Source organism: Electrophorus electricus, chromosome 4, assembly GCF_013358815.1.
Source record: "Electrophorus electricus isolate fEleEle1 chromosome 4, fEleEle1.pri, whole genome shotgun sequence".
NCBI lineage: Eukaryota > Metazoa > Chordata > Actinopteri > Gymnotiformes > Gymnotidae > Electrophorus > Electrophorus electricus.
This window is the reverse complement of record NC_049538.1, coordinates 21994611-22017645: the sequence shown is the minus strand read 5'-3', so window position 1 is coordinate 22017645 and position 23035 is coordinate 21994611. Positions and strand designations below refer to the sequence as shown.

Genomic DNA, 23035 nt, shown 5'->3' with positions numbered 1-23035 from the left:
TTTGGTAACGTGCCATTTGACCAACTTTTGGTCTCTTGGTCGAGTTCATCCACAAAGGGTATTGAAAGGGATAAGTGGAGCTCCTACTGGCCATACTGGTCCTGACATTCAGCAGTCTTAATGAAATGATATAGGAGAGGGACTAGGGAACTTGGTCATCCTTTTTTATTCTAATCCTCTGGGAGGAGAGAAACACGGGTCTAAAAACAGAAGGGCGCACACCCAGGTGTATACCAATGATTGTTCCCTTTTCTCCACAAGCTGTCTGTCAATAGTTCTGCGGTGTACACCAGATGTCCTCAGAGGATTTGTTTATTATTGCCTCATTTAAACAGAATCTTGCTGATTCCTGCTCTGTATACAGCTCTGACTTTGTGCCTAGAAAAAAAGAAGGAAAGAAATTCAAAAGCAAGCGAAGAATGCTAGAATTTTCATGAGGCCCAGAATCCAAGCTGCCTGCCAGCTGAGCTACTGTATGCAAAGCAGTTCTGGCTAGAGAGCTGCAATAAGAGTGGGACAGAGGTTAAGACTGTGTGAGGTAGTGAACTTTCAGCCAGCTCCTCTGTGTAGCCCTTCAAAGGAGCCGAGAGCAGAAGTGTGTCCGAGCAACAAACTGCATGCAATCCTACTGAAAACAGACATCTCATTTGTGGGAGCAGGAATACATTTTTTATACAGGTTTTTATTTCAGCCTTCACAAACAGACCGTGTGGGTGTACGGCTGTTTGAACATTGTTCTAAATATGGTTTTCGAATAAATTCAACTCTAAACCACTATATTAATGCACAACAGATCTGTAGTGAGTAAAGTTTCTAAATGGTACCTAGCACAGTTTATCCATTTCTCTGCAAATAAAGAATTAATGTATCTAACCTTTGCTTTGAAATGGAAGATGCTGGAATCATATTTGATGACCATTGTTGAGGGAGCTAAGGGACGTTCACATTTGCTGTTCAGCTTTATCCATGACAGGTGGCAGTGTCTATTCCCAAGGCTCCACTTTTATCATCTTTCCAATCAGTGCTTCTCCAAACACTGCAGAAAAGACAAATCCCATTCTCATGGCAACTGAAACACCCCCAAACTTGATGACATGCTATACAAGCATTTCACTTACAACCATCAGTCATCATCAGCCCCTAATTCAGTGTTTCTACACTCACATTATCTTGGCCTGTTCTCATCTCACTGCCCATCAGATCTCAGTCACCTGGTTAGCTGTATGTTTGTCAGAATTTCTATCAGCTACCACTGATGCTTGATGTAATTCACAGTCCCAGCTCATTATAAATATCCACAAGTATAAAAATCTTAATTGCCATGGTTTTGCTCCAAATATTCTTGCCCTGTTGGGTGTTCAGGAGGAGGAGGTTCGTCCTAGCTTTGGCTCTCGGTGGGACACTTGTGGCTCGTTCAGCTGACTTAGGTTCTCACCCAATTATGCCTGCACTGCTAACATTGTGTTTTGTCTGCCTTTCATAATAGGAAACTTGGGTCAGATTACTGGTATTAATTGGCAACTAATCATTTGCCTCTGGAGAATATCTGAGTTTCTTTAGTCCATGGTCTTCAGTATTTGGCAACCACTCCCAGTGGACACTTAAAGTCGGCTGGAAACTGGGTCCTGGAAGTGCCTTTCAGAACCACTGTATGACTCCTAGTGAGGAGGCAATGTGGTGGAGGAGCTGGTGCCATAGAGCCATGGAGCCAGGGGCAGAGCTACTCACGCTGTGTATGCAGTGTTGTCCTATATGTCTAAAACAAGCCTATCACTGTATGCACTCTCTGTGTCTGTTGCTAGGTACTCTATGTATCCTGCTGGTCAAGAAGGGCTGCATTTTACGTTATGCGACTTCCTGCAATGTGGCCATACACACTGAGAAATACAGGTGAAGTGGAGACCAAACAGGGCCTTTGAAGAGCATTATGTAGCTAGGGGAGGATGTTGGCCTCTGAGCAGAGAGGATGCACATGTAAGAGAGATTGAAGCAAAGGACAGAGACGGGGAGGGGACCAGTTGTCCGGCTGTGATTTTGTCTGTGTGCCTTGCCAAGCTATACATTTTTGGTGTTGGATACATTTTTGGTGTCCCATACTTGGGAAGGTTGGCCATTCCAGGACTTTTATACTTGTTGGTTCTTTACAGAGACAAAAGACCTTCAAAGGGTTGTGTTCACACTGTTCATTTGGACAGATTTAGGCCTCACTTTAGGTAACTCTCAGATCCTGAATTGCTACATAATCACTTATTTGTGTGTATATTTGTGTGTGTGTGTGTGTGTGTGTGTGTGTGTGTGTGTGTGTGTGTGTGTGTGTGTGTGTGTGTGTGTGTGTGTGTGTGTGTGTGTGTGTGTGCGCGCGCGTGAGTTCAGCAGGCCTTGATACAGCAAAAGTGGGCAGTGGATGGTGTGTATACAGCTCCATGGGTATGAGTGCTGGGAAAGCCCAGAGCCATGTGTCTTTCCTGGCACACCATTCCAGGTCTCCAGGAAGCCCATATGACCATGTGCTATGTTCGGTAGTCCAGGGGCTACACGTTATCCATGGTTGGCAGACACTGTTGAGTCATGGGCTTTAGTTTCATTGTTTTTTTCTGTTTATTTCAATTAAAATTACTCTGTGGTAATTAGAGTGTTAATCTTAGTATGTGTAATTGCAATTACTATAAGATTGAATTAGCCAAAGTTTTGTTAAATATAATCTTAGCTCTTCATTTTCTACTCTGCACTGTTGTAATCTAGGCCGAAGATAACTGTCGGTGGGGGGGGGGACATCCACTGTGCCTTTTTGTGCGTGTTTAAATCATGGATTCCATTATATGAGTATGTAAAGAGGACTGTGCTCTTTCAGAACATTCCACGCTTTATCTCCACTCTGTTAAGTCTGTGTTCTGTGTTCAGACTGCTCCTCGTCATATGTGAGCCTGTGCCAGGTGAGCAGTAATGCCTGCTTCCACAGAGCAGCCTCTTGTGCTGCGTGCTCGGCTCTGAAATCATGTGCCGTTTGGCTGCATGTGCTTCAGAGGAGACACGTGACTGGCCTCGCCCTCCCTGGTAGGCAGCTGCTGTGTGATGGGGAGAATTACCTGACGGGTGGAAATTGACTACAAAAAAAACGAAGAAAGAGATAAAGGAGCGGCAGCTATTTTTAGCTTTTCACTCACCACCTCATTGCCTGCACTGCTTCCCTGCTATACCCCTAAGCCTGTGTGCTTTTCATGGTGGCTTTTTAAAAGTGTGGTTCACCTTTTCCGTACCTTCCAAATATCTTTGTATATTTAGTGGTTGCACTCAGCATTACAAATTTAGAATTATTTCAATAAAAGCACATTATTAAGATAATACTGTAATAGTTGTGCTGTGCATCGAATGCTTTGATAGGCCACTGTTCTGCTGCACATTCCTTCTGCGAGCCATGATGTTGTGGGTTTGAATGTGGCCTCACACAGGCCAAGATATCAGCTAGGACGCATTGATAAAGCAACGGTAGGGCAGCCTCCAGTGCTGCCAGACCTGTACCTGTTTTACATGCATCGAAGCCCTCTGTCACTCTCCTGAGTTCTCCCATGGAGAGGGTCATAGCAGTGAAGGTTGGAACTGTGGCCAGTTTTTCTGGTGGTATTACTGCAGTCAAACAGTAATTTACTAAAAATGCATAATGTACAGCCGCAAAAAGCCTGCGTCCAGGCCCTGGGGTGGCATGAAATGCATGGATTCATTCCAAGTGGATTCCTTCCAAGTGGATTTTATAAATATCATATCCAGTGCTGGTTATGGTCCTACTCTTCAAGCACTTTGCTTGGTTGTAGCCACTGAAATCTCCCTGATTCTTTCCAGGATAAAGGGGTTGAAGTGGCTTAGGATCTCTGGCTGCTTATTCTTTTGAACTGTCTCTAAGGTCCCTGTCTTTCTCGTGCCTGTGTGTGTGTCCTGTGCAGAAGGTGAGCCCATCGAAGCCATAGCCAAGTTCGACTACGTGGGCCGTTCGGCACGCGAGCTGTCGTTCAAAAAGGGGGCGTCTCTGCTGCTCTACCAGCGGGCCTCAGACGACTGGTGGGAAGGCCGACACAACGGCATCGACGGACTCGTGCCACACCAGTACATCGTGGTGCAGGACATGTGAGTAGGGTTCTCTCAACAGTGCCCAAGCCTCAGACTGAAAGGTCTTCATCGCTTTGCTTGCTTCCCTTATTTACATGCAGTCAGCAAATTTTTGACAATTCCCAAATTTCGCAATGACTGAACAGAGAATTTTGCCACCTCTATGACATTTCCTCAGACCCAGTTTCAGTATCGGGTTTTCACTTAGGTAGTCCTTATTGCTGTAGCATTTCCAGAGAGAGCTCTCTCAAGGTCACTTTCTTTAGAGTAAATCGGTTTAGGAAACTTCCTATCACAACATTGTTTCTGTGGATTTAACTGGTATTGTTAACTACATGATAATAAAGAATGATCAGATATTGTCCTCTTTAAATCTGTCAGTACCTCTTTCTTTGTGTGGGGAAAAAGTGATGGTGCTGCTCAGTACGGTATCATATTCGTGACTTTTATCTGCCAATCCTTTATATCTTTTTGATATTCTAAGTTTGCCAGGTTCTCAGAGAAACAGAGCCTTGGTACCTGAGCTTAGCCTATCAGTAACAGTGGGCCATGGGATTAGATGGTAGTCTCTTGTTGGCTGTCCTTCCCTAGTTTACTCATCTTGGCAGCAGTGGGAATGCCATTTCATTATGTCACTGTAGTTCAGTCCACTGTAAACTCTTTCTTAAGCAAATACCACAGCCATGACGACTGCTGCCTAGGAAACCTGTGCAGCAAAACTGAACACATTAGATTTCTTGCTAAGAGGGCAAAGCTAATGGATCAGGCACTGGCCGGAGTGATGCCACACCCAGAGCAAAGACGTGTGTGCGTGTGTGTGCGCTTGTGTGTGTGCGCTGGTGTGCGTGCGTGGGTGCATGTATGAATAATGTATCCTGGGGCTCTTTGCTGATGTGAGCTAGGTGTGAGGTAATTCACAGGCCAGCCGGAGGGAGGTGAAGGGGCAGAGGTAGCCAGTGTCAGGCACTCAGTCCTGCAAAGAGACACATTTAGAGGGAAAGGAAGTCTGCGCAGTGACTCCCACACAGGCAGGATATCCTCCATAAGCACAGAGCCAGGAGTGTGCTGCTACAAAGCACAGTGTTTCGCTCCCACATGATACCCACAACTGATTTAGGGTACTAGAGGTCGAAACACTGCACACATCTTACAGTGATTCATTAGGTAAGTTGGGAATCGTCTCATTGATGTGTAGGCAAGCGAATGCTGGCAGGCGTTTGTGTGCACGGTGTTCCAGCCACATGTCCTGTGCTCTTAGCTGTGATTTCACTGACTGTACATGCACACACACCATCTGCGCAAAGTCCTTTTAGATGGAGACTTCTGTGCTTTCAGTCCCACAGTCTGATTCCACATTTCATTTGCCACAGGTATAATGTTGTCATGTTTGTTTGTTTTTTACTGTGGTTTTAATATAATAGTTTAAAACTAATGTGTTGTTAAGCTTTAAAGCTAGATGAGATGTGCTGCTTTGGTCAGTTATCTCTGTGTTCTAAAGCAGCGCAGTATGTAGCAGGCCAGTAGGCACTTCACTACAAGCTGACTAATGAGGTTTATTTTGTCCTCGTGTGGTTTATGTCTCAGGGATGATACCTTCTCAGACACTTTAAGCCAGAAGGCTGACAGTGAGACTAGCAGTGGCCATGGAGGAGAAGAGATGGGCTCCAGCAGGGATCGGGGGTCCCCTTCAGAAAGGCTCCCCGACTCTTATATCAGCAGGTGAGACAATGGAACCGTTTCCACAGTAACACACTGTCCGTTGAAACTCCCAACATATCACTCGGTCTGCAACTGCAGATGGTGCGTGCATCCCAAATAAATCCTTTATGGACAGTAATTCCAACTCACAGTACAAAAAACAACTCCAAACATCTACTATCAGTTGCCTTAAAGAAAGGGAGGGCCTGGTTCGTCCCCTGATCATACCCACATTTCCACATGTACTATTGTGTTTCCTTTGAAATCTTGTATAACAAACCAACTGAAGACTACCAGTTCATATGTGGTTCTTCTCATCCACATTGTTTTCACATGAGTGTAAAAGCAGAGTGAACATTTAACAGTTTATTTACATGGGTTGTTTTTAATCCGTGTTTGATCTTTCAGATCATTGGGAATGCAGGACCCACTTAACTGGCGCATAGTCTTCATCTCGTCTGTCTCCCTCTCTCCCCTCTCTTACAGCAGTGTCTCCTCACTTCTAAATCATTCATTGGATTTGTCTTTTTTTAGACATTCTCCTTGCATGAGAGCAGTTAAGAACATGCTTCCTTCAGGAGAAGGAGAGCTTCCTGTCTAATTCAGTGCAGTGCAGTAAACAGAATGAGATTATAGTGATCAAATCATAAAGTGTAGTTCTTCAGTACCAAATATACTCTTCAAGAACTATTTCTGGAAGAGAAGAGCATCACTGCTGGATAAATAAATTCAGCAGTTACATTTCATTTCAACAAAAGCTCAGCAATTTCAATATTGCACTGCCATTCAATAAACTAAATTGTTTGTCTAGTTTTTGTGATCTTAATCAGATGTGATCAAAAATCAAATGTTTAAGCATTAGGGACTTCACACAGCTTACTTTAAGATACATTGGTTACACTAGTGAAGGGGACATTTTAATCCAAAATCAAATCCCAGAATCAACTCTTACGCTACATAAGCTATTGTGGCTTGCCTCAAAGAGTCTCTGTTGGTTTGTCATTCTTGCATATTTGAACATGAATGTTTTCATGTGGTGTAGAGCACACTCTGCTGGTCAAAAAGTGCAATTGCACATTCTTTCCCTGGATCAGTGTGTTTGCCCATTATTCCAAACACAGTGAAGCTGGCCTTAGTTCCACCTGTGAATCTATGGCGTTGCACTGCTCTGCAACATGATCACGTATTTCTCAGTCAGCCTCCTGTTGCTTTTTCCCCCTGCATCTACCTATCAAATTACCTGTCTGTCATTAACTGCTAGAATCTTACAGAACATCGATCATCTTGAGCAGCCTTGCTGTATATAAACTGGTACTTCTGAAAAAGTCCTCATATTTAACTAATTTCTGTCAATTATGGAGTGTCATAATAATTCTGAAGACACAGACACTTCCCATTATCAGGGAATTAAGAGAAGATCCATTAAGGGTCAGATTAAGCGGTAATGACAGCAAATCAACTCACTAGTTTACATAAATATTCACATGGTAGTGTAAAAGAATTATTGTGTGGTGTTTAGCTGACTGTATTTAGATAAATCATTACTCTCAGCATTCAACAGCAAACAATCAGGTAACTCATTCGTATGTTGTTAGGCAATTTTGTCATGTTCAGAATATAGCCACATTGTTAAAAACTGTGTTAATGTCATAGTAAATTTTGAAAATACGTTTCAATACTAAATACTTAAACAACACATCTATAAAGGTGTGTATTGGCTGCATAAATGTGACTTTATGTCCATATGGTGTTGTACCTCCAGATTGTTAAATCAAAGAAAGACGGTCTGCTACAATGACATCATTGACTACAGATCATTATGGCACACACAACACCGTTTTGCACACCGAAACTCATGCAACCCACCTCTCCCCCGCAGCCGACAGAGGAAGAGAAGTGACCCCCCCAGCCGCAGGCCCCCAGCACGGCCTGGCGATTCCCACTGCGTGGTTCACCCCTCGCAGAGCCATGGCAGCCACAGGACGGCGGACCTGGGCTCGCCCGTACTGGGGCACTACAGCCCCCGGGAGCTCCTGCGCAGCCGGGGCCCAGTCCCCATTGACAGCCCCGATAGGCGACGGCGTGCGGGCCACGGCAGCCTGACCAACATCAGCCGCCATGAGTCCCTCAAGAAGCTGGAGAGCCCACCCATCCGTAGGTCCACATCCTCGGGTCAGTACCCAGGCTTCTCCGAGGCTCATGGCAAGGGTCTGGACCCGGAGAGCATCGCACAGGTAAGCAGCAGGCGGGTGATCACAGCCCTCACCCCATGCACTGTATGCCCCCCCCCCCGTAACATATTTAGTGACTACCTCCTGTAATGATTCACTGTTCAATACACACACACATCCCTCACATAAACAGTGTACACAAAGTCCAGGTCAAGGTGTGCAAGCGAATACTGAGATATGCAGTGACGGCTCGTATGAGGTCAGATGAAGTTCATTCCTGGATGTTTGTCCATGTTGAAATGATGCTCCTTTTATGTGCTCTTTTTTTTTTCCTAAAGCATCTGGGAAAGAGTCAGTATAGTGCTTTCCTTGTCTTTTGTGGCGTGGCATGGGAGGTTCTGCTAAACAAGAGTCCCATCTCCAGTCGTCATGACTTTTTGTCTTGCCACTGGATCCAGATGGGCTTGGGACTAGAGAGTGAGGTTGACGCTGTGCAACTCTCCCTCACTTTAATCCAAGTCAAGCGCATGTCTCAACACCACTACTACCAGTCATGTCAAGGTCCTTATCAACAGTGATCGATGAACTGTAGAACCACAAACATTCCTGTGTATGTTCCATTATATGGAACTCATGCTGTGTTATGGGCAGAGACAAGAAATACTGCATAATGAGTTCGGATTCTTGATGGGCTCTAATGAAGGAGAGATGGTGTTGATGATCATAGTGAGCATCAGGGAAGGCTTGGGTGGAACACTAATGATAACACCAAAGTTCATGTAGAGGACACTCACTAAATTCAGCTGGGAACTTGTCACCATTCTTTTTTCTTTTTTTTTTCTTTTTTTTACCTCAAATTATGGTGGTTGGAAAACTAAAGTAGAGTGATTACAATGCAGTTACCATAAATTTATACAGAGTGACTTTGTTCTTCTTCTTTATTTTCTCCATCTCCGTTCCCTCCACCTGGCTAGGACATAGAGGAGACGATGAACACGGCGCTGAACGAACTACGTGAGCTGGAGAGGCAGAGCTCAGCCAAGCATGCTCCTGACGTGGTGCTGGACACGCTGGAGCAGATGAAAAGTGCTCCAGGCCCAGTCGGGTCCAACGAGGTGCTGAGCCACCTCCCGGGCCTGCTGCTGCGGCCGACGCCAATGGCCGGCGCCGAACCACCCATGCGCCGCAGCACCAGCTCCTCCGGCGACACCCTGAGCACCTTCAAGCCCGCTGTGGCGCCGCGCATGGGCGTGCAGCTCAAACCCCCCGCCCTACGGCCCAAGCCTTCTGTACCACTGCCAAAGCTGGGCTCGGCTCAGCCTCCAGCTCCCCCGTCCCAGGAGCCTCTGGACAAGTCGTGCACCATGTGAGCCCACCATGGCAAAGCACCTGCAAGAGACCCGCAGGATGTCCTAGCAAAGGCAGAGGGCAGGACCTGCAGGGGGTGCGGTACTTTTAGTTGATTTTATTGTCTCTGAACATTCTGTCTGGCTCTCATGTGGGTATATAGCTTTCTCTATAACATTCTTTGTAGATTCATTAAATGGAGTGAAATAATACCTGTACAACCTTGTCCAATACACAAACTCTCCACTGTACAGCTCTTTTTCAGTGGTAAAACTGTATGAGCCTCACAGCTGAACTGACCCTAGACCATTGGAAAATGTAGCCCATGGGCAAAGTCTAGAGGGGTCACAGACAGGGATGTTTACGTACTGATGTAAACTATATGATAATAATAATTATACAGGTTAGTAATAAACCTTTTGTTTCTCAGCATCTACATGTACTTTTCGGCTCTTTGGTGTTCATCAATAAATGAAGAATTATTTGGTCTGATTCTTATGCAAAATAGGTGCAGTCTGTAGAAAGCAGCTAATGATGTGCATCTGATAACTTCTTGCATGTACATAGAACATCTTAGTTCTTCAGTAATTATCAGTATGAATATATAAAACTGTAACAAGATCAAGAAACTATGATACAAAAGAAAGCAACAAATCACGAAGGCTTCCTGTGTGATTAGAATAACTTGATGTTGGTAGTTTACATCCACTAGAGGACTGCTAAATGTGAATAATACAGAAACAAAGCAGGCTCTGTTGTTTCTCTGTTTACAGCCTTGGAGTTGTGGGAAAAGTAGTTTCTATGTCTTACTTGGACCTGAGCCTACAGTTGATGAGTTTATAAACAATGAATGTGGTTTACTGGTAGCAAAGCAGCACTGCCACATAAACTAATTTTGTCTTTTTCAATAAGGCTGCTAATTTCTCATTCTGAAAGGAAGTTGGATTTTTTAGGCCAAGTAAAGTAGTATGTGCAAGACCTTACCTTGAATATTATATTTTTGATAGTAATTAAAGTAATATCTGTATACTCAGTTATCCTCTATAACAAAGTTAAATAGCCTTGATTTCTCTAGAGCAGTTTCTCAGTTTAGTACTGTAATTAATTTTACTCTTGCCATGAATGGAATATAGAACATTAGTAATAAGAAATACAACTGCTGAAAAAAAAAAATCTGCTTTGCTTTTTCACAACTTTTGCCATCACTAAGAATACCAGTCTCCCCAGTCATGCATTCTGAACTGTTTTGTGAGTCAGTCTTGTGCACAAGTCAAATGCAACTCCACTCAACTTTAATAAACACCCATGCAGCCCTTTAGAGAAATGGTACAGAACGTCAGTGGCCTCACTGTCAGAAATGCTTCTCTCTCTCTCTCTCTCTGAGTTAAGGCCTCATACCTGTAGAGCATGTAGAGCAATTCTATTACTTTACTTATGCAAGTAACTTTTTAAAGTCTTTATAAAAGACTTCAAAAAGACTCAAGGCAATATTTCTATAGTTTTACCAAACAAAGGAATGATGCCAATAGCCATGGACTCACCGACTGTTACTGTAAAATTTCCATGTTATCATCAACACTAAGCTTTTTGAAAATAACATGTCTGAAGTGTATTGTAATAAAAATTTCACAATGATTCTAAAAGACACGCTGTAAATGTATAGTGTTCCTTAGACATTTATGTATGTGCATAAATTGGCCATTGTCAAGAATGGTTACCAAGTGTTAATTTGCATAGATCATATTTGACATTCGTAATTGGATATTATTGAATATTGGTAATACTAATAAAGGTAAATTTGTTAAGCACAGTGAATAAAATCAAAACACTGCTGGCATTGGTGGAGCACAAAGGAGACTGTGTGTGTGTGTGTGTGTGTGTGTGTGTGTGTGTGTGTTTGTTTGACAACCATACATTTTAGTTTATGTACAAGTGTGAATCGTCTCTTGTTGAACTAATATTGCAAGCTAGACAAGAGAAATAAAAGTAATCTTTTGCTTGCATTTCATTATGTATTTTAAACATGACTTATTTTGCCTTTTGAAATGCTATTACATTGTAATGATAACATTTTAATATAGGTTTCTTTTTGTAAGATGGTGCATTGCAGGCAGAAAAGGCTTTATTAGATTGCATATTGGTTTCAGGATTTCATATGGGCCTTAGGAAATGACGTATCCCTACGTAACTGTACTTAGTAGCAGAACCTCTACTTGACTGCTGTTCTGTCAGTGTGTCTATGTACCTCTGTTGTATGGAGTTGTGAAAGTGCCTTTAAAATCTATTTTAGAGGAACTTCAAACAAATGTTCTCTGTGCTGTTGCGTTCATGCTTCAGAACCAGTGCAGTGCTTAGGAAAAGATGGTGAATACATTATAAATTAGTAAGAAAGATCAAATTAAGAAATTGCTTATTCATAATGATGTTGCACTTTTATGTATAGGACTGTATATTTGGCATGTAACATCTAACAAGTGGTAGAGCTCTGTGGGGCCTGTTCCCTGTAGTGTGTGTTTCTAATAAAGAACATAGTTTGGTCAGTCTGTTGTTGTCATGTCATATTTTCCCAGCTCAATCCTCACAATCACATTTTAACCGGAAAATGTTTTCTCCACTAACGTGCATGCTTAAGTAAAATGAAATCATTTGGGGATATGTAAAATATCCAATAAAGGTAATAATTTCTGAACAGTTTGTTTTAATTATATCAGATGATCCTGGTGAGTAAATGCAACTGAAGTACAAAACGTTTGCAGAGAAAGTGTTTTGGACAGAATTCCTTCATCAGCTGTGCAAAGGGCTTCTAAATTTATAGGAGGAGGAACCAGTTTATATTTTACAAAATAGCCTAGCTGTTTAATTCAAAAATATTCAACCCACTGGATTCTAAAGTTCCAAGAGTGTAGATCAGTTCCTTTACTTTGAGTTTCCTAATTTTATTGCTGCAATGGCGACAAATGGGAGTACAAACATCACTGAAGCAATGTCCTTTATTATTAAAGTGCCTCGCCACTAGAAACTACAAATCCTTCGATTAGCAAGCGTTTCTGACGGCGAGGGGAGGGAGCCATATGCGAGTGCGAATACCTTGGCGTATTCTCCATCAAACAAATACAGTAGACAACTCCTGCAGTAATGCATGAGAAGGAATTAATCTTCTTAAACGTCTGCCTTCTGCATCCTGGTTGGTCAAACAACAAATGGTGAACTCTGAAGCAAAAAGACACCTTTAGCAAAGTAATCAGTTCTAAAATATATTCTTATGTATTAACCATCTCTTAGACTTTAAAAAAAATGATTGATTCAGGGTTGCCTATTTTGATCTGTGGGCCTATTAGCAGCATTAAAGAATCAAAAAGTGTAATCGATTTTTTCTCTTTGGTTTAGTTTCGTTTCTCGGGAAATTCACTGCGCTGCAATGAAACTTCCTGAGAAGGTGGGACTTATTATTATTACTGGTTTAAATACAAATAAACTACACGTCACTACATCTGTGGCCACCAGATCAGTTAAGTCTGAGTAACGTACAACGTCTCACATACTATCATCCCATGTTTTCCACATTGTTTGTCAACATCTAGGCAGTTTGGATTTTAAAAGTCTGGATCAGATTTTGCGACAGCGTTTCACGGTGGCTGATGAAGTTCTTTTGGAAGTGCTTACTGACTTCGACAAGTTCGTCGTCGTTGAAGGTAAGGAGAAAAGGGAATCTTTCCAGCTGAGTCACGACAGTATAATCGTCGCTAAAACATCCCTGCGAGTTTGTCAAACACTACCTGGGAAATGTGCTGGATGCCAGAATTTGCACCTTTGCAGATATTTTGTGTGCGGTTACTGCAGGTTCGGGTGAGTACCCTAAATTAGAGACAAAATATATATTGGTGGGTCTGACGGTGTTAATCTAAACTTAACAAGTGTGGAATTTTTTATTTTTATCTAAGGGCGAAATGTAAAAACTCTCATGGCTTTGATTCGCCTCATAACACGCTTATACTAAGAAGACTGGGACTTCAGAATCTTGGTAACTCAGAACTTTTCCAGCTGTTGCTACAGAATGATCCTTCTATACTACCAGAAGTGAGTGAGTAGAGATTACTGACACCATGGTTTTTTGTTTGTTTGTTTGTTTTTGCTGCAAGAATGCTAAGCATTCTTCTTCATCTGTTTTGGTTTAGGTTTGCTCTCACTATAATAAAGGGAATGGCGAACATGGAAGTTGTAAATATGAGACATCCTGCACCAACCTGCACCTCTGCCAGCACTTCTTACAGGATAATTGTAAATTTGGAGCTGCTTGCAAACGGGCTCATTCATTTGATGCAAATGCTATGAAAATGCTGAATGGCAGAGGAATCAGTGCAGAAAACATCACCAACGTCTGCAAGATTTACAAAAACAGATTTCTGATTTCTTCTTACAAGGAGAAAATGGCTATTTTGCCTTGTGTGGAAAGAAAACCTATTCCCAGTACAGGTTAGAACTGCAGAAAACACTGAGAGCCTCGGTCTTCAACTTGGTTCATGTTTCCTCTCCTTATCTGTTAGTAATGGTTACTTTCTTTTGCCCCTATATTGTGTACAGTAGCTGGAGAAAATTCAGGGCAAACACCCATCAGGCCAGTGAGTAAAAGTGACCCAAAGGAGATCTGCCTTTTCTTCATTCGCAAAGAATGCAGTTTTAAAGGTAAATCACTACACATATTATGGAATCTAATTCACCTCTCACAAGTACATAAAACCATTGGTTATTTTTGATGTTGCTTTACACTAGCTCTGTCAGTATTCACTTTAAGTGTGTTGGAAATGTAGATTGTATTTTTTGAATTATCTATATTTTCCAACATGTAAATGGTAGGTCAAACAACAGCAAAGACCACTGACCGAATTTATGACCTACCCTTAGTAGACGTAGGTTCTGCATTGCTCATGGTTCAGTTCTGTTTTTTTCATAATGAGATTATTTACTAGAGTAATTTCTTTGATGATTTCTGTGTTTTGTGTTTTTCAGACAAGTGTATCCGTGTTCATTACCATCTGCCTTATAAATGGCAAGTTCTAGATAAGAATGAACAGACATGGAAAGACTTGCAAAATGTAGAGGAGATAGAGAGAGCATTCTGTAACCCAGCTAACGAGATAAGGTAATAAAATGTTAACTTGAGATCAGGTAATGAAATGTTAACTTGGGTTTATTTTTTAAAGTGATTCACTTAAGAGGTAAAACTAAACTCTCAGTCCAGGGCCTCAGCAGGTCGACTTCAATACTATGATGTGTGGAGCAGCACCAGTTCGTCGTCTGTCGACAGCTTCCTCTGTTACCAAACCTCCTAATTTTATCCTGACCACCGAGTGGCTCTGGTACTGGAAGAATGAAAAAGGAGGCTGGACTGAATATGGACAAGGGGTCAGTGGCTTTTATTCTGGATTTTTGCAGGGCCTGAGCAGGGTGATTGGCTAACACTTTTTAAATTTTATCCAACTGCACATAAAACTGTACACTGTCATGATCTATAGGTGGATACGAAGCATGCAACACCTTTCAGTTCTCAAGAACTGGAAAATATTTACCAATCTAACCCGCACAGTGAGGTTTCTGTCACTTCTGAGAAGCACACATACATACTCTACATGAAAGGTACTCTAGATAAACAATGTGTCATTTTACCATGATTTTTTTATTACTTTTAAATTATAAATAGTGTGCCTATCATTACTTAATGTTGGTTAATTGAGTGTATTATTTACAGATATGTATCAACAAAATATTCACTACAAAACCAAAAGAGATATTCAGAGAAGGCCTCGATTTGTCTCTGCTTCAGAGGTCGACAGCAAAATCAAAAGGTATAGGACTAAAATGTCCAACTGAAGTGACCAATCACTACAGTGCTTTTATCAGCTTCACAACTGATGCATTTTTAATGTCATGTATCATGCATTGCCAGATAATGCTTAACAAGGATTGAGTATATTTGCCTTTTCATGCCTCTGATATTTAAGTAATATCACATGAAGGGAAGTGTTATACTGAATATCAGCTTGGCTGTGGCTCGATTGTAGGCATGAGATGGTCATAGACACAACCTCAAGTGTGATGTTTCTTTTAAACAACAGTTCTACAAGTGTCATTTATTACTTAACTGTAATAGGTGACAATAGCTTATGATATTTTTGTTCATTTAATAATTTATTTGGTTCTGCCAACACAAATGGTTCCACATCTGGGCTGGGATTGGACAGTTGCCAAGCAACACATTTTTCCGCACATTAACTTGCTACTCTATGTTAATACAGGCCAGCTACTTGTATCATGTATGTTTACAATTATTGTGCAACCAGTGAAATAAGAGTCTGTTGACAGTCTCTTTCATGGCATGTGTGATTCCAGTGAGTTAACAGCAAAGTTTGTTATGATCTAAGATAGATAATGATCATTAATGTAATTAATGGTTAATAGAAAACACCAGTAAAGCAGAGTGATACATGTATACGGTGGTGCTTGAAAGTTTGCGAATCCTTTAGAAGTGTCTGTATTTCTGCATATATTTGACTTGAAATCATCAAATTGTCACAGAAGTCCTAAAAGTAAAGAGAACTAAATCAAACAAATGAATCAAAAATATTAAACTCTGTCATTTATTTATTGAGGAAAATTATCCAATATTACATATCTGTGAATGGTAAAAGTATGTGAACCTATAGGATTGGCAAAAAATTTAAAGATGAAATTTGAGTCAGGTGTTTTCAATTAATGGGATGACAAACAGGTGTGAGTGGGCACCCTGTTTTATTTAAAGAACAGGAATCTAGCAAAGTCTGGTCTTCACAACACGTTTGTGGACGTGTATCATGGCATGAACAAAGGAGATTTCTGAGGACCTCAGAACAAGTGTTGTTGATGTCCATCAGGATGGAAAAGGTTACAAAACTATCTCTAAAGAGTTTAGATTCCACCAATCCACAGTCAGACAGCTTGTGTACAAATGAAGGAAATTCAAGACCATTATTACCCTCCCCAGGAGGACCAACATGGATCATGCCAAGAGTAAGGCATGTAATAGTTTGCAAGGTCATAAAGGAATCCAATGTAACTCCTAAGCAACACATTGTCTAAGGTTAATGTTCATGAGTCCACCATCAAAAGAATACTGAACAACAATGGTGTCAATGGCAGGGTTGCAAGAACAGCTGCTCTTTAAAAAGAACATTGCTGCCCATCTGCAGTTTGCTAAAGATCACAAGCCAGAAGGCTATTAGAACAATGTTTTGTGGATGGATGAGAGCAAAATAAATATTTTGGTTTAAATGAGAAGCAGGGGCAGTGGTAGTTAGTTCAAGGTTACTAGTTCAAGCCCTGCTGCTGTCAAGTTGCCACTGTTGGGGCCCCTGAGCAAGGTTTTGGAATGGCCATGTCAAAGTCTTGACCTTAATCCAATAGAAATGTTGGGTAAGAACCTGAAGCAAGCAGTTCATGGGAGGAAATGCACCAACATAAATGAATTGAAGCTGTTTTGTACCAAGGAATGGGCTAAAATTCCTCCAAGCCGATGTGCAGGATTAATGCTGCTCAGTGGGATCAAACCAGATGAAGGCAAATAATCTAATATTTTTGTCTCATTTGTTTGATTTAGTTCTCTTTATCTACCTTTAAGACTTGTGTGACAATCTGATGAAGAGTTAGGTCAAATTTGTGCAGAAATACAAAACTTCTAAAGGGTTCACAAACTTTCAAACCCCAATGTAGTTTAAAATGTAGTTATACTCTCAGCACTCATGCTGTGTCTTGCCCAATTAAATTACTTGGTAGGAACTAACGGTTGTGTAATATTTGATATATTTTAATGATATATATCATTTACATTTTTAATCAAGTCAGGATTAGGTTTTCCATTGTCTGGAATAAGACTCCTCTGTGTGCTTATTTCTCTCCACATGAGTGAAAGCTCCAGCTCGTCTGTGCTGGTTCCTGCACACTGGGATAGAGGTGCCCTGCCCAGCTACTCCTACAAGGTACACTGGCCTGATCATTCTATGTAACAGCCTGATCAAGGACTGAGTTCTTTTGAAATCTTCCTTGTCCCTGAGGGGATTGTGTTCTTAGCTATATTGTAGTTATATCCGTATACAAATTGCACCTTTTAACAATGCAAAATGTAATACTTGGTTGCAGCTGGTTCCATTGCCTAGGACAGACAATGAATTCCTAAGGATAGAGAAATTGTTTAAAGAGACTATGCCCCACTACACTGTTAAGAGCATTCAGAGAAATCAGAACAGTTCTCTGTGGAAGGTCTTCCAGTGGTAAGGTCAAAGTTCATCTGCTTCCTATGAATGATTATTATTGAACATTCAAGAGGGATTTCCTTGAATTCTACAAGAATGAATAAAGCAATTACTGAATTCCATTTAACGTTTGTTTAACATTTTAGCATATTTTTGTTAAAAGAAACCAGTCAGATGGGTGGCTATTTTCACTGTTATCACAAAGGAATTAAATCTAGATCATGTGAAAATATACTTAAGTGTTTACATACAATTTAGCACAGAACATTTAAATTAGGCTATCAGTGCATTATGTATACTTCACCTGAAAACATGCTCACTTATCTGTCCTGTGCTTCAAAACCCTATAAAACTCTGTGCTGGTGCTTATTTGATTCTTGTTTTACTAGGCAGAAAGAGCAGATGAAAGCGAGGAATGGAGGGCAAGAGGTGAATGAGCGTCTCTTGTTCCATGGAACTGAACAGTCTCTAATAGATGCCATCTGTGAGCATAACTTTGACTGGAGAATTTGTGGGATTCATGGCACAGTGTATGGCAAAGGTGAGAATAGCTGATTCAATAATTATTCTCATCATAGAGTAGACAAATATTAGACTAATCTTACTATATAATATTATATTATTATATACGTTTGTAAGAGTAATGTGCCTAGTGTATGAACACAGAAGGTGTAACATCTAAAATTATATTTAAAATACAGCTTGCCTTTTGTGTATAGCAAAGGTGAGAATAGATGATTCAATAATTATTCTCATCATAGACATAAATATTAGACTAATCTTACTATATAATATTATATATATTGTTTGTAAATGTAATGTGCCTAGTCTATGAACACAAAAATTGTAACATCTAAAATTATTTTTAAAATACACGCATTTGATGTTACTGAATACAATTATGTATTGTTTTTGGAAATCAATACATATTTTTTTGTTTCTTAATCAGGAAGTTATTTTGCAAGAGATGCCTCATACTCAGACCATTATTCTCAGGGTGAAAACAGCTGCAAAAGAATGTTTGTTGCACGGGTTCTGGTGGGTCACTACACCCACGGACAAAGAGACTTTGTTCGTCCTCCTAAAATATCAGCTAATGGATTTTATGACAGTTGTGTTGACAATGAAACCAACCCCAGCATTTTTGTCATTTTTGAGAAGTATCAGATCTACCCAGAATTCATCATTGAGTATGCTCCTGTGGAGTCTAAATGTCTCATTTCATGAGTGTGGGTATTTATGCTCTTACCACCAGACATTTTATTTATTGTGCTTGGTTCAAAATTTGTATTACATTGTCTTAAGAAGGCAGATAATAAGGAGCATAAATTTTTCATTGTTTTATGTAAAAAATAAATGGATAAATGGAAGGAAATAGTCAGGTAGTTCTGTTAAGAGGCTACTTGAAACAATTTTTCCTGAAAAATCAGGAACTGAGGAGAAACGAAAACCATTTATATCTTCTATGTATCTGCCTTATGATATAACTTATGTTAATCATAAATTGATGTAAATTATGTAGTTTAAATATTGTCTTAATAATCCCTACCATTATCCGTTAGCTATTCTACTTCAGAAACATTAAAATATTTTTTTTTTTTTTAAGTATTTCACTTGTCTGCAATAAGTGATAAGTGATTATCGGGATTATGCTAATAACATCCTCTAATGAGCAAGACATATTATGAACACATAATTCAGTAGTGGAGCAGGAATCTTAGACACTAAACCTCAGATATCTTTTACGCATGTAGGTGGTGCAATTATCCGTTAGCTGCCATTGTCCGTTAGCTATTCTACTTCAGAAACATTAAAAAAATGTTTTTAAGTATTTTACTTAACTGCAATAAAACGTAAGGTGATTAAATACATTGTTTACATACTCTTTTGCTCTTTAAATGTTTACAATCAAAATGAGATCTTCTTTTTCACACCTACTTCTCGGGATTATGCTAATAACACCCTCTAATGAGCAAGACATATTATGAACACATAATTCAATAGTGGAGCATGATTCTCAGACACTAAACTCATGTAGGTGGTGCAAACTAAACACATTTTGCTATGTGTCTCTCAGTACAGCTTCTTGGACTCTACACAACACTTCATCTTTTTGATCTTCTCCTCTTAGTCCATTTTAGAGTTGCGGTGGCATTAGGGTGAGCAGAGAAGCCCAGGTGTCTCTGTCCTCAGCCACATCCTCTAGTTACTATTGGGGGATCCCCAGCTGTTCCCAAGACAGCTGGGAGATGTCATGTCTTCAGCGGATTCTGAATGCACTCCGGTGCCTCCTCCCATTTGGCCATGCCTGGTATACCTGCAGCCAGAGGTGACCTGGGGCATCGGTATCAGATGCCTGAACCACCTGTGAGGATGCTCTCGATAGTGCAGGTGTAAAAGTTCCGCAGTACCTTGGAGGGCAGTCTGAAGTCTCTTAGCCGTCTGAGGTGGTAAAGACGCTGACGAGCCTTCTTTGCCAGGGAGTTGGTATGGCGGGACCAGGACAGGTCCTGCGAGATGTGAACACCAAGGTACCTGAAACTATCTACTCTCTCCACCGTGGTTCCACTGATCCTCACAGGTTGGTAGTGCCGCTCCTGCTTCTTGCTGCAATCCACAATCAGCTCCTTTGTCTTACTGACATTTAGGAGGAGATTATTTTCCTGGCACCAATTTTCCAGGTGTTTAATCTCCTCCAGGTAGGCCCTATCATCGTTGTCCGAGATCAGGCCCATGACAATGGTGTCGTCAGCAAACTTGACAATGATGGTGGAGCTGGAAGTGGCTGTGCAGTCGTAGGTGTACAGTGAGTAGAGCAGGGGGCTTAGGACACAACCCTGAGGAGCTCCAGTGCTGAGGGTGAGGGTGGATGAGGCACAGTTGCCCACCCGTACCGATTGTGGTCTGTCTGTTAGGAAGTTGGAGATCCAGTCGCACAGGGATGTATGCAGTCCTAGATCCTCCAACTTAGTAGTGAGTAGGGAGGGGATGATAGTGTTAAATGCTGAACTGTAGTCGACAAACAGCATTTTAACATAATTTCCTCTCCCTTCGTTAGGCACATTTCTTGCTTGTGAAACTCTGTGATGTGGTCCCCCTGAAAGGAACATTCATGTGTGATGTGCCAGTACGTGACGATGCCCCTGTTTGCAGTGCCTGAAGAAAATGTTGTGCCCCTTGTTCCTGATCCTTAGATGCCAGATCTCATCGCAAAAGGAGTTGGCTGTGGCTCAGAGAGTTGACAGCACCCTTTTACATTGCTTCACCCTTGCAGATAAAAAATGAGAAAAAGACACAGGATATAATACCGAGTATTATATTGAAAATGAAGTTTTAATGCAGAAGTGGTCTTTGACTGACCGCAGTGAAGAGTGAGACGCTGTGACGCGAATTGTGGCACCAGCTAAATACCATGCCCATATTTTATTTTTACCACATGATCACCTATTGTCAGGTCACCTGGGTGTGCAAAAACCACATAGCAGATTTTGAAACATTTCTTTTGGCAATCAATTCGAAAATACGTATTTAACTACTGTCAATCTTGCCATACATGCCAACTGGTTGGGAAACCAAACCAGGTTATTCCCCCTGCACCTTTGGTTCCAATTCATCTGATGGGTGAACCCATTGAATGAGTTCTCTTAGATTGTGTAGGCCCCCTGCCAAAAATGTGGGTAGGACATCATTATTTGTTGACTTTAATGTGTACCACCACTAGACACCTAGAAGCAATTCTCCTTCGTTCACCTAAATCTAAAGCTGTGATTAAAACATTGGTTAAGTTCTGTACTAATTTTGGCCTACTGAAATGTATCCAGTCCGACAGACTAATTTCACCTCAAACCTATTCGCCCAAGTAACATGTGAATTAAATCTCCAACACCACTTATCCAGTGCATATCACCCTGAGTCTCAGGGTGCGTTGGAAAGGTTCCGTCAGACTTTTAAAAACATACTGAGGTTTTACGGTGCTGAGTATGAGAACAATTGGGATGAAGATGCTCCTCTGCTCCTTTTTGCTATCCGTGACACGGTTCAAGAGTCTTTGGAGTTCAGCCATAATCCATTGCTTTTTGGACACATACTGCGCTGTCAACAGAAAGTTTTATATGACCAGTGGTTGTCATCCAGTCCGAGGACTAGTGTTACCCTTTGCGATTTCACTGCTAAATTACGTAAAAGCACTTTGTTAGACAAACAGCCAACGCAATCTTAATGACTCTCAGGCAGCTATGAAGGCAATTTATGACCGAAAAGCTGTCAGACATTCATATGAGGTAATACAATGTATTAGCCCTTCTGCCTATGTTGGGATCTTCCTTGAGTGCATGCTTTGCGGGTCCCTATGTGATTGAAAAAAGACTGATGTTTTGGCTACCCCTGATCATGGATGAAAAATGCATATGTGTCATATAAATTTGTCATAAAAGTCCTGTGTGGATTGAAATGCTCAGAAAGTGTTAGTCTCCTGTTTCATCGTCATCATCAACCCCTCGTACTTTAGCTATGGTTACAGTTGCTGCTGAGTATTCACCAGAGCAAGACTGGTTACACCTGGCTCACCACTGTCTACCGTGTGCATGTTGTGGGATTGCATAAACTAAGTGAATGCCAAGTTTACATAAATAGAGAATAATGCGCAAGATGGAATAGGATTAATGCTTGAATTAACAAAAAACTGCTGTATGTGCAGACATAATTACTGAATAACAGGAAACGCCTTGGATGTGCATATGTGCGATTGTGCAAGAAGACATGTATATGTGACAGACAGAGGTGAGGGCTGAACTGAAAAAGTACTAAGCAGAAGTGGCACAGGGCGAGAGATATAAGTATGTGTGTTGCGAAGTTGTTTTAGATCTCACTCGCACTGTGCTGAGAAGTGACATCTCCAGAGCTCTGCATTAATAAAAGGCTACAAGGTAACGCACTGTTTCCGGTCTCTTCTTTCCTGCATCAACGAATACGACAATGTCTACACAATACAGAAGCTCTACGATGTCTCCCAGAGAAGCTGTCAGACTCGTCACCTTCAGCTCAGGATGACCTGCTTGCTCTGATTAAGAAATACCCGTCACTTTTCTGATACTCTGGTTTCTTCTGTTGTTCAACATGATATAGATGTAGGCTCACACCCTCCGATAAAACATCTCTATTGAGTAAACCCCTGTAAGTGTGCTTTTTTGGAACAGGAAACAACATACCTGCTTGATAATGGTTTATTTGCAGCCCTTAGTGTTAGCCCTGTCTTCTGGTTCTGAAACCTGATGGAACCTTTCACTTTTGCACAGATTATCATAAAGTGAATAATATTACAGTGCAGGATTCATTCCCCATGCCTCACATGGACGATTGCATTGATAGGATCAGATCTGCTAATTTCGTGACTAAACGTGAACTCCTAAAGGGTTATTGGCAGGTGCCGTTTACTCG

The 23035-nt window shown here is 41.1% G+C and overlaps 2 protein-coding genes across 5 annotated transcripts in view; both read left to right on the top strand.

Annotated features, from left to right (window-relative positions):
• srgap1a (SLIT-ROBO Rho GTPase activating protein 1a) overlaps positions 1-11857 on the top strand; it is a 63238-nt gene extending 51381 nt beyond the window's left edge. For all 4 annotated transcript variants that reach the window (XM_027009682.2, XM_027009681.2, XM_035525295.1 and 1 more), the window contains 4 exons: positions 3939-4119; positions 5686-5820; positions 7679-8033; positions 8945-11857. In XM_027009682.2, the coding sequence (XP_026865483.2) occupies positions 3939-4119; positions 5686-5820; positions 7679-8033; positions 8945-9340 (1067 nt within the window). In that variant the 3' untranslated portion in view covers positions 9341-11857. The remainder of the gene's footprint in view (positions 1-3938; positions 4120-5685; positions 5821-7678; positions 8034-8944) is intronic.
• Positions 11858-12849: 992 nt separating this feature from the next.
• On the top strand, positions 12850-19466 carry LOC113577193 (protein mono-ADP-ribosyltransferase PARP12-like; the record flags this gene model as incomplete). The annotated part of the gene is made up of 12 exons (XM_035525718.1): positions 12850-13163; positions 13259-13394; positions 13493-13790; positions 13899-14000; positions 14325-14457; positions 14552-14720; positions 14831-14951; positions 15064-15160; positions 17254-17326; positions 17487-17617; positions 17989-18140; positions 18549-19466. Coding segments are annotated over 12 exons (2004 nt in total), but the record flags the coding sequence as incomplete, so codon positions are not given.
• Positions 19467-23035: the final 3569 nt, after the last annotated feature.